The sequence below is a fragment of the Lygodium microphyllum genome, chromosome 26 (assembly GCF_053477565.2).
Source record: "Lygodium microphyllum isolate KBCC chromosome 26, Lygodium_microphyllum_v1.1.10, whole genome shotgun sequence".
Taxonomy (NCBI): Eukaryota; Viridiplantae; Streptophyta; class Polypodiopsida; order Schizaeales; family Lygodiaceae; genus Lygodium; species Lygodium microphyllum.
In genome coordinates, this window is record NC_141160.1 from 45792238 (window position 1) to 45804158 (window position 11921).

General features: G+C 38.3%; 1 protein-coding gene across 2 annotated transcripts; it reads right to left on the minus strand.

Annotated features, from left to right (window-relative positions):
* Positions 1 to 1341: 1341 nt before the first annotated feature.
* Positions 1342 to 10391, minus strand: LOC148013221 (dihydroflavonol 4-reductase-like). 2 transcript variants are annotated; one of them, XM_087667613.1, is made up of 6 exons: positions 10071 to 10391; positions 9821 to 9990; positions 5654 to 5869; positions 5385 to 5544; positions 4304 to 4505; positions 1342 to 2775 (listed from the first exon to the last, which is right to left on the minus strand). In XM_087667613.1, the coding sequence occupies exons 1-6, from the start codon at positions 10219 to 10221 to the stop codon at positions 2757 to 2759; spliced, it is 918 nt and encodes a 305-aa protein (XP_087523739.1). In that variant the 5' UTR covers positions 10222 to 10391; the 3' UTR covers positions 1342 to 2756. The 2 variants fall into 2 exon arrangements, with proteins under 2 accessions (XP_087523739.1, XP_087523738.1); XM_087667612.1 differs by lacking the exon at positions 1342 to 2775 and adding an exon at positions 3521 to 4054 and having other exon boundaries at positions 10071 to 10390.
* Between the last annotated feature and the right edge of the window lie 1530 nt (positions 10392 to 11921).

Consider the following 11921-nt stretch of genomic DNA (forward strand, 5'->3'; position numbering starts at 1 on the left):
GCCTTGAGCATCATAACCTTCCCAGATTTAGTGCAAGCAATGGTCCTTTTGGGATAAGGAGTCAGTAGTTATTCAGCCTCCACTTGCTCCAACTAGCTGGATTCCTCAAGAATTTAACCGACTACATTATTGGAACTGGTTATCATCATTCAGATATCACTTAATGGGTACTTTGTCCCCTTTCTACCCACTATAGCAAAGCACTAACTACATTGCTCCTCATAAGGATGCTTGTGTTGTGCTTGAGGATGCAGATCTTGATTTAGCACTCTTGCTTTTGCTACCTCCTGAATTACATCTCTGTTGCCAAGATCTTGATTTAGCACTCTTGTTTGTGTCTGAGCGGACTATTTTGGGAGTCCCTGAATCTAGCCATCAAAGGCGGATATCAATCATACGAGGCCAAGTATCTTGTATATTGTAACTCGTGGTCTCATAGGTCATTTTGGCCTTTTGTAAACGTTAATATATCATTTAATTTCCTTGGTGTGTGTATGTGCGTCCTTCAACGGAATTGTATGGACAACGAGACTGGGAGGAATGCCCCTAAGTTCATCGTAACTCCAAGCAAAAATATCGCGAAACTCTTGGATCATAGTGACATAATCCTCCCGTTCCTCCACACTAAGCATGGCCCCTAGCTTTATTGGCCGCTCATCGTCTGGCATACCAAGGTCTCGCTCGATAACATCTGCGTCCCTTATTCTATCTTGAGCTTCTAATGGCTCGTTCAGCGTTACTTGATAGAAGTCGTCTGTATTGCCAAAACTCCCTGTCCCCTTATTTTCCTTTAAGGCAATCTCAAAGAGATCCTTGTTTACTCTTGCTCCAATATGTCACGCCTTCAAGGGTCCTTACTATATGAACCAAAATTTAGATAAATTTTGAGATCTCTCAGGTTTGAACTGAATGTACCAGGGCATTTTTGACACTTCTGGCAATACCATCTCATTAGGGGAATAATGAAGCCCAGTTAATAGTTGTCTCATGTAACATTTCACTTCTGCCACTATGGTCTCAGCCTAGAACGGTATGACAAACTCATCAAGTCATGGTCCATATACTCAAATACCATGTATATAATACCTTTGTATTTCTTGCCTTCTGTCCTTCCTTGCTCATCAAATTGCCAAGAGAGTCATGCGAAGAGAATCAGTGTAATAGTCTTTGATGCCTTGGATTAAGAGATCAAGGAATAGAACTAATTTTCTGTAATGCAGTTGTTGCGTTCATTTTCCTTTTCTTGCCTCCATAAATCTTGCAAAAAGAAGGGAGATAAATTGTTGATTAGAAGCCTACTTTAAGAGCTCCTTTTGAGGCTAGGATTCTACATATCCCAGAAGTAGTATTGTAACCAAAGCTCATGTATTCCAAGTGCTGTTACAATGCAATTGTGACAACAATGGTTGCATTCATATCAAGAAATTTGGAGAATGGTTGCTAGGATGAAGATGTGAATTGTTACGAGGATAAGAACAGGAATAGAGACTTATTTTTAGATTTGTTGAAGACACAGCCACAGTCCATACATCTTCATTTACTGCCTTTATCTTTCCCTCTGTTTGTCAATAATTGCAATCCCAACGTCAACCATTCTGACTCAGACCATTGTATTTGCCCCTTTCTTAGAGCTTCCAAAATCTCTCCACACATATTGGATCCTACCATTTTTAGCAATGCAGAAGTCTTCTGTATAATGTATTCCCTTCAATTCTCAGATATTCCTATTGTAGCATATAAGAAGTCAACAAGCTTCCCCATAGCTGGACTGAGGGCCAAATGTCTAGCTTCTGAGACTTCTAAGATTGATAGCAATATTTGAAACTTCTCTTCCTTGTCCAAGAAAACATGAAATTCACCTGGATCTGGATTTGTGATCTCCAGCAAATGGCTAGATGTCTTTCTGCATGTCAGACATCCATTGTATCAGGTTATCTCTGAGAAGCTGCATAATCAACATGCTAGCTTTGTACGATTCCTCTCCCAGAGTGTCAAGCTCAGATATAGCTTCATCAAAAGCCTGCTTTGCAAGAGTGCAAGCCCTATTAGGGGATTTTAAAATCTCATAATGGAAAAGCGAGAGGTTTAAAGCAAGCCCCAAGCGAATAGGATGAGTTGGAGCAAGTTCAGCAGTCGCAATGTCCTGGGCAGATTTGTAAGTAGACATGGTGTTCGCAGGATCCTTCTCTAGCCATTGAAGGTGTATAATCTTCAAATCTGATCCCCAAGGCAAGAAGAATAAGTGCCGAGCTTCATTGAGCTTCACTCAAGAGTGCTTAAGCTCCATCTCAAAGATCATGAACAAGCCGATAGAACTGCGTGGAGTACAGGCAGCAAGGAAGGGAAAAATGGTGCTCCCTTTGCTCCAGTTGTGATGGAACATATTTAGCCGACGAACATGCATAATTTCAACTGAATGGCTGATGCTATATACGGCTCCAAACCGCATCAATGTGGCGTTTGATGGACTCCGCATGAAGCACAGAGTCAAGAATTGATGGGTTCCAAGGTAGGAGAAGTGATGGTGAGAAGGAAGGAGCAGAAATCTTCCATGAAAGTTGTAATGGAGCTTGAAGAAGAAGAGAAACCCTATTGTTTTGAAAAACTAACCAGGCCGTTAGTCGTCATTGGAGTTTGAGAAGTCCATTTTGTCCAGCCACCACCAACTTGGCTTGAAAATTTGATCATGACCGGCTAAAATGACAAGGAGGTTGCCATTTTGGCCAAGATCTTGTCCATCTCCTTCTAGAATAGTCTCAGTGTATTGTAGAGGTCCTGTTTAATCATAGCCTTAGTCATGGTCAGGGTGCAACCAAGTCTTGTGACCAAGAATCGAATTACACTCATATGTCCTAGTCCCTGCAACTAAATCTATGGTTGGCAATGACGATAGACATGATCCAACCAATGTAATGTAAAGACGGCCTACACTAACTAGAAAAAAGCTAACATTTAATGTCTAAGAAAGAAGAAATGGAACAAAAAATGACAATCTTCCTCTCTTCCTATCTACCTCATTCTATCTCCTATTATAATGAAATCATAACCATTAAAGAGCTTCATGTGCTATTGTGCAGCAACACAACACATGCTTGCCATACTACTTTGATATATTGATTGATTTCTTCCTAAGCTTTTTTTTAAGACTAGACATTGTTGAAGGCTATTGATTCTACTCCGATCAATGCCTTGGAAAAAAGAAATCTAAAGATAGTATGACTCATGAGTATTAACTCAACAATGTTTGATAGCTTCTATATAGAATTTAGTATCTTTGTTTTATAACTTAAAAGTTCACTACCACACATTATACATGGATAACAGAAGCAAGGAAAATTGACCTTCAAGCACATCCTTTATGTCTTATTGTAAAGTTTACATATTAATGATTGAAGAATTGCATTAAAAAAGCACCCCATGGAAAATCATTTGCAAACTTCTAACATCTCTACAAAAGGTATGGTTTAGTGTTTTAAGTAGGCTATTTATAGAAAATGGAGGATGGCATGATCAAATATCCTCTTTGCTATTGGATATTTGTACATGAAGCTAAGATTGTAAGGCGGCTTACATCTTGATGATCGAAGAATTGCAAAAAAAGGCCCCATGGAGGTCAATCATAAGCATATGTATGTATCACATGGGTTCAACATAAGGGATTTTTTAAATACCATTTTTACACATTTTTTTACATATAGAAGGATCCCATATAAAGAGGTTATTTATAGATTGAATAGAAAGGGGTTATGTTTTATTAAGAGAAATTTCACATACAAGAATATTTATAAATAAGCCTTGAATGCATTTGATATACAGGGCATAGATATAGTGAATTCCCCAGGAAAAATACTACCCTATGGGAAATCATGTGCAAACTTTGGGGGTCTATGCCAAAGTTATGATTTATTGCTTTAAGTAGCCTCTTTGTATTAAACCAAGGATGACATCATTGAAGATGCTCTCAAGTGTTGGATACTTATATGTGAAACCAAGAGCCTCCAACTTTTTGGAATTGAGCTTGAATGTGGGCATCTCATCAGAAATAAAAGGAGGCCTGAGTGTAGAAGTGAGAAACTAAGTTAAAGGGGCAATGTAAGAAAAGCTAGAAAACTAAATAAATTCTCAATACTAAACATTTTTCCTAACGAAACCACAAAATCTTATCATTTAGTACAACTTTCTATGGATTAATGAATCAACTATTGGGATTCCACATTTCCTTTTCAAATAAGTTACATTTATTTCATGGCTTTCACCATGAAAGAAAAAGTTGTATCTTGAAGAAATCACATGATGATCTTACCTATTGTGTATTGGAAGGCCATGCAATGTTAAGAGTTTTGAGACCACGTCAATAACTTGAGTATATGTGGCATCTACAGCAGAGCACAGATAACGACCCTTTGCTCTTGGATCCTCCATAGCAAGTATATGAGCCTCAATCACATCTTCCACATGCACATATGACATATAGCGAAGAAGAGGGAACATCCAAGGGGCCACATCTATGGTGCAATAAGAAAAGTTAACCTTGTTGACTCCTTATAATACACTCAAGAAAGGCATGCAATAAATGTTCTTGCACTTATTATACTTAGATGCGTCATTTCAACATCACATCCATTCAAAATACAAGAATAATGAAGAATGAGTAAGTACGAGATAAAGTGGCATATAAAAGGAAAGCTAGGTGATCCCTAAACCAAACACATGGTGATTATATGCAAGAGGCATGTCTTGAGGCTTTATAGCATCTTCAAACCTTTCTTTTAGCTCTTAGTTATGTTTGTGAAATTAGGTTGCAATGACCACATGGGTTTTAGGCCAATAGTATTGCCTCATGTTAGCCTTATTTAACCAACTTCAAACAATCTATGGTAGCCTTAACCAACTTCAAATAGTTTTGCCTCAAATTAGCATTATTTAACAAACTTCAAACCGTCCATATTGTGTGAGAAAAACTATGATAGAGTGATCACACTAGAACATAATATCATGGAAACACAAGGTCAAAAATATGCAACTTCTAGAATCCTATTGAGATGTATCTTCATAAGTAACAAAATCATTTAACAAAGTAGAACATGAGATGGTATGTGACATGTCTTTTGGTGAACTATCATAAGTAATGCATGCCCTTGTCCTCCTAGCACAAATGCATGCACAAATGTGTGTGCGTGCACACGCGCACACACGTGCGCATGCACGCACACATGCGCACGTGCGTGCGCGGGCGCACACACACACGCACACACACACATGTAGACCCATTTGCATCCATGAATGAATATTGTACTTGATTGCATATCATGTGCACATTAGACAAACCCTAAAGCCATCAGATCAACTTTATAACCCAAAAAAAAAAATGAATATGTTTTCACCTTTCATCAATGCAAAGTACAAGTTCATGCTCGATTGAATAGTAGGCGTAAGGAAAGGGCCTCCGACAAGTGAAGGCAATATCGTGGCCACATCCAAACCATGCTCATCTCCAAAATCTAAGGCTGCTTTCTCAGAAAGAGTCTTTCCAACCATGTAACCCTAGAGAGAAAATGGAACCAAATTGTATTGTTATGACATATAACTTTATGATACCACTAAAATATGCTTTTAGAGATTATATCAATACAAGGTGTGGCGTTAACCCTACCCAACTTTGCATCTTTTCTTTTTGGCAATACTCAATAGATGTCCATGTTGATTCATCTAGCTCCAAAATCTTTGTAGCACCCTCACTTATTTGCTTTCCCGTTTGCACCACAGCATAAAAAGTGGAAGTTATGACCACCTTCTTGATGCACCTTGACATGTAGCTTGCTCTCATCACATTTAATGTTGCATCAATGTTGTCTTGGATTGTCTCACCCTAATAACATGGAGCCATAATGAATCTATACCTTATTATTGAACCAATTTACTCAACAAATTTAATCTCTTTGCTAATTGAAAAGCTTTAAAATGATGTTTCAAGATCTCTTTGGTGCTTGAAAAGCTAATATGTTATAAAATTGTTTTTTGTTAATTTCAAGCTTGGTTTTATTAATTGCAAAGATCTTAGCGACATATTTCAAGCTTTTTGGAGAGAGAGAGAGAGAGAGAGAGAGAGAGAGAGAGAGAGAGAGAGAGAGAGAGAGAGAGAGAGAGAGAGAGAGAGAGAGAGAGAGAGAGCTTTGCGTGTTCAACAATGGGACAAGTACAAGAATTGCAACATAAAAATATCAATTTAAAAGACCAACATGTTTGAAGTTTGGATGATAAGTATTGCACAGCATTTGAATTGTGACCAATCATCTAATTTGCATGGACTTGACCAAGTTTTTTTCTTAATCCAAAGAAAGTAAGAAATTGAAGCATGATTACTAAAATGAACCTAAAAAGCTAAGGCTTTGGCATAAGCCTCATAAGCTCTTTTGTAAGCATAATAAGGCTTCCTTAATTGCTTTAGAATAGCACAAGACTCTTGAAAGACATGTTTATAATTATCCCAAACTACCAAGAAGCTTGACTTTCTCTCACGATCCTTGAAAATTGTCTTGCTTTTTGCCTAAAACTAGTGATCTTCTTCATTTGAAGTTCAAAAGCATTTGAACTTCCAAGCACTCCCAAAAAATATGTGTGTCTTTGCTACATCTTTTACAAAGGACACATAGAGGAGTGATGGGCTTAATGCAACCTATCTTTAGAAGCAATATTTTTGGCAATGATTTTATGCATAGAAAAAAATAAGCATATGAGGAGTGGTCCTCCACACCCTCTTCAATCCCCTTTTCCAAGAAACCATAATACCATTAGGAAGTTTGAACTTCCAAGCATTTGCAATGTCACAAAACCATACTAAACTAACATTGTCAAAATCTTTCATTTTCTCCAACCTCAAAAGACATTCATATTTTTTATTAAACCAACATAACATATAATTGTCTCTTCAAAAAAGAAATGACACATATTAAATAAGAATTGGTAAGGTGTAAGCAAAAGGAAACAAAGTTCCTAAGACAAAGTCCAATCATCTTTAAGCCTTGAAAGATCACCCTCAAGCCACATGCTTCTATGTCCCAGAGATGAAACCTAGTCCTAATACCAATAACCTTCTTGAAAACAAGAGCTTTAGAATTCCATAAGTCAATCAATTTCCTAATACCATAATCCCAAGAGACCTTGGCCATCATCGGTGATGGGCATAAGGTTTATCATTTGAGAATTCTTTCTTAGTGAAGCAAATAAGAAGGAATATAGAGGAGCCCCCTTTACCACATTGCCTACCTTTCCATGTCACCATTTGAGGAATAGGCTTCCACAAACTAACCAAGCATTGAGCTAATACCAGATTCTTAATTTTAATCTCACCTCTTAGAGAGCAGGGTATTACATATCTTAGTACCTTGTCAAATAGTTATACTTGGAGCATGTTGGATATCAAGGATCAATCACCTTGACTAAAATTGGAAGAATTATTATTGTTAGCAAAAAATTTGTAAGTAGAATTCACCATCATCTCAATGTCTTTATTATAATCACTCTTCACTCTCCTCAATCAAAACTATTGGCTCTTTTTGCTACTTGAACTTTATAGCATTAAAAGACACGAATCTTAGGAGCCTCACCTTGAATTTTCCAATAACTTTTCAAATGTACCTTTGCTCTACCAACTCTAATATCCTACTAATCCTAAATGAAAAGCTCAAGAAAGATGCCACATGTTCTACTACAAAAAGAAATGTTATCGCTTACCATTCACTAGCTTCAAAAGATAAGGGGAGTTAGATTAGGACGAGCAAATTGCTAAAATAAATTTCTTACAATGCTAAAAAATGTTTGCACACTTTTTGGGCCAAAAGTCTTCATTCTTGTGAGGCTTGTAGCATGTGCATGAATTGGTATAGTCATAGGTAACACATGCCAAACTTCTATGACCTAGGGAACCCTTTTATGTAGCCTAATGCTAAGTTTGTTCTAACTTTCGCTCAAAAGAGTCATGAAACTAGTGTGTGTATTATGTGATGTTGAGTCTAGGTTAAATATCACAATTGTGATCTTTGTAATTGTAACTTGTTTAATACAGTAGGATGTGTAGTAACAAGTTACTACAATGGGAATCATAGGGTAGAATGATCATAAAGTTACTAGTATGTGTACCCACAAGTTATTGCTCAACTAGAATTGTCATAATCAATTGAAAATCTATCACTATCAAACCATCTCTATGTGATCAATGGAAACTACTATAGTTATGCAAAAGGGAATGGAGATCCATCTTGTGGCTATTAATAATAGCATTGAAAGAAGAGGGTGGATTAGATGTGTTGAAAATGCATGGATCTAGAGCATGGCTATGGTGGATGGAACACAAAAACAATGTTCATGATGACATAGACTAGAGAGACCAATTGTTACTTAAGTGAATTAGGTTCCAAGATGGAAGCTTGGGCTCATAAACACAATCTTGAGTATGACACGCACTATGATTCTATGACTAAAAGGAAAAAGTACAATAGTATTCCATCATTGAATGATAAGAAGGTACATCACTTTATAGGCTTATGATGGGTCCCTTTTTCTCTACTGTGCTTATGGGATTCATGCATCATGTATTTCAGGCATCCTTTCTAGAAAATTACTTGTGTCTTGCCCTATTGCTCCATACAAAGAGGCTGTCACATGGGTGTGATTGGGTATTTCCCAAAACAAGATGTATCCAATGAGATGATCTAGAAGTTTCAAATGCTCCTTGTTGTGCTCTATAAGAGTGTAGATTGTCTATAACTATGGGCTTCACTCATCAAAGATTGGCTTGCCACCAAGGTCTAAATAAAGAAAGGAAAGTTAGTTGCCTTGAATTGGGTAGATATCTTGCCCTTGGGAAAAAGGGTTGCAATCCTTGAATCACAAGTGATCCAAATGTTGGTGAATAGTATGTAAAGGCCTATTGGAAGAAGCTAAGTAGGAGACTCTTCATTGTTGTAGGATATTTGTAACTTAAAGCATGCCTTTGATCCTCCATATAGTCTCGTACAAGAAAGCCTACAACTAGTCAAGCAAAATATTGCGAATGAAATCATGAGGTGGAGTGACACTTAGGCCCCTGATGCATTAGAGGTTGTAGGGATCAAGCAAATCAAGGTGGTTTCCCATCTTATTGACAAGGAAGGGAACTATCTACAAGAGGTATGGAACAAGAATCCCCACAACTGGCCTACGGTCAAAGGCCTACGGTCAAAATAATAGCCAACAACAACAAAGATAAGTTTATGGTCTCAGCTTTGGAAGTACAAGAGGAGAAGAGGTTATTTCAAGAAGGATTCTAGTCATATTGATATACTCATTTAATACTAGAGGATGTGGTATCCTTGCTTGAAGAAGAGAACACCTTCCTAAAAGCGAGATCTAATGTAGTGGAAGGTTGTGATGAATACCAAAGAGAAGATTGTGAAGATAATGAGGGTTTCTCCCATATGCCTCTTCTTAGAAATCTTAGGAAGAAGGATCACATTTGTAAGGTGGCTTGTGCTAGTACGAGAAGAGTCTCAACCTAAGGCACGTATGGGTTTCAACTCTTTGTTTTGGAGCTTGGCCTATGAGTTTGCAGCTTGAAGTCAATATGACGCTTGGATCTCAAGGGCGTGTCATTACTTCACCTATCTAATATATATAATTTTCTGATTATAAAATTTAGAAAAAAAGGTACGAACGTGCAAAGGCGCACTGTTGATAGATGCGAACATTATTTAAAGACAATGCGAATACAATGAACCATGTCGCACCAACGACTTAATATTGATCCATATGATATCTATGTTGGGAAACTAGGTGGCATCACCTGGTCTTGGGCAGCATCTGACGGCAACGGTGCGGCCACGTGGAAGACACCGTGGCATTCTTGGAAGGCCAGGGCGAGCGAATCCTGGTCGAGCACGTCAGCTTTGACCAGCTGGAGCCTGTCAGGTGCGCCGTCAAGGCGCCGGAGGTGCGCGGTCTTGAGGGGATCGTCTGCGTAGGGTGGTTTTGTGATTGGTGAAGAGATTAGTAATACCGAAGAAGTATTAAGGCATGGATTCAGCAGGTAATACCTGGGTTTCGGACGGTGGCTCTGACGCGGCAGCCGCGTTGAAGGAGGCGCATGACCAGCCAGGACGCCAGGTAGCCCGATGCGCCCGTCACGCAGTACGTCCTCCTCTTGTCAATCTCATCGGAGCAGCTGCTGGTCTCGTCGGAAGCCATTCCCTCTCTCTCTCTCTCTCCCTCTCTCTCTAGACTCTCTGTCTCTCTCTCCCTCACACACACACACGCGCGCGCGCGCGCGCACACACACACTCTCTCTCTCTGTGCCCACGCGCAGGCAGAGAGAGAGAGAGGGAGAGAGAGAGAGTGAGTGAGTGAGAGAGAGTGAGTCCACTGTCCACGGCTCTCACAAATTGTAAAGAGACCGGTTTGATAGGTATGGGTTGATAATCCAACACATATTCCCATTTTTCAAAGCAGTGCATTTTCCGCATTTCTTTATTTAAACCCATTTGGTCTCTTATGCAGATCAGCTATGCTGGTAGGATTTACTTTATAGAATATGTAAGATACTACTTGAATTCAAAACAAAAGATATTATATTTAGTAAAATTTATTAGTTGAATTTTTTCGGTAAGTTTAGTAAAGTAAAAAATATAATTTCAAGACTTAATAATACGTAAAGAAATGGTATTTTTAAATATCCTTTGAACGCACGTTTTATAGATGATTTCTTATAATAAGTGGACTTGTGCAACAGTCATGTTCCATTTGGTCTCTCATAAAATATCCAAGCACTAACTTTGAAACTTCATTTGACTTATTCTTGGCTTGTTTAAAGAAAGTTGGCAAAAGATAGGGATGATTAAACAATGATTCAATTTTCATTAAGGATATCATAAGACCATATAAGATGTCATATCATCTATTCTTATATTATTTAGAGGCTTGCCTTGGGGATCCCAAACCAATTAGAAGGCTCTTATGCCTATTGGGCAAGGAGGTGAAGTTTGGTATTCAAGAAATAAAGAGGGCTTTTTCTTGAAGGGTGAGTAGGGGTTATATTTATCCTTTATCATCCCTCTCTCCCTCACTCTATATTGGATACACATACATACACACATCCTCTCTCTTTTATAATTTCACACACACACACACACTCTCTCTCTCTCTCTCTCTCTCTCTCTCTCTCTCAAACATAGGATATAGTCATGAAAAAGGGAAATGTGAATCTTTGAAAAATTGTAAGCATATATATATATATATATATATGCACATATATGCAACAAGGACATGATGGTCTTAGGTGACTTAAATGCGCATATTGGACGTATGCAATTTCAGCCCATAGCGCTTGATGAGCTAGAAAAGGAAGAGGTTGTGGATGTAGATGCACGTTGGTGTAGATAATCTGAGGATACAGACATTAGCGCTCATGAACGTACTTTGATGGCTATGGTTAATGGTTTGTACATGCCAATATTGAATGGTATGAATTGTTTCCTCGATACTAAAAGATACACGTGCTACTTAGCTGGTGGAGGTTCCAATGTGGTAGACTATGCAATGGTACACACGAATGATTTATACATGATCAGAGAGTTCTAGTTAGGTGAAAAACATCCAGAATCGGATCATATAGCTTTGGGCTTAACACTTGATATTTGCTACCATGTAGGACATGCGAGGGACACAGTAGGTACTAGTGCATTCCGTATTGATGTAGACAAGAAACAAGCATATGCTAGTCACCTCGATAATCTTATGAGCAATTTTACTAGGAGCACATGGGCTGATATGAGAGATGCAATGTTAAATACGGCTATAGAGGTTTTTGGGAAACCAAAGAGCAGTCACAAAAATGTCAAAGGATTGCCATGCAAGAAATGGTTTGATGATGAATGTAAGGCTGCACATAG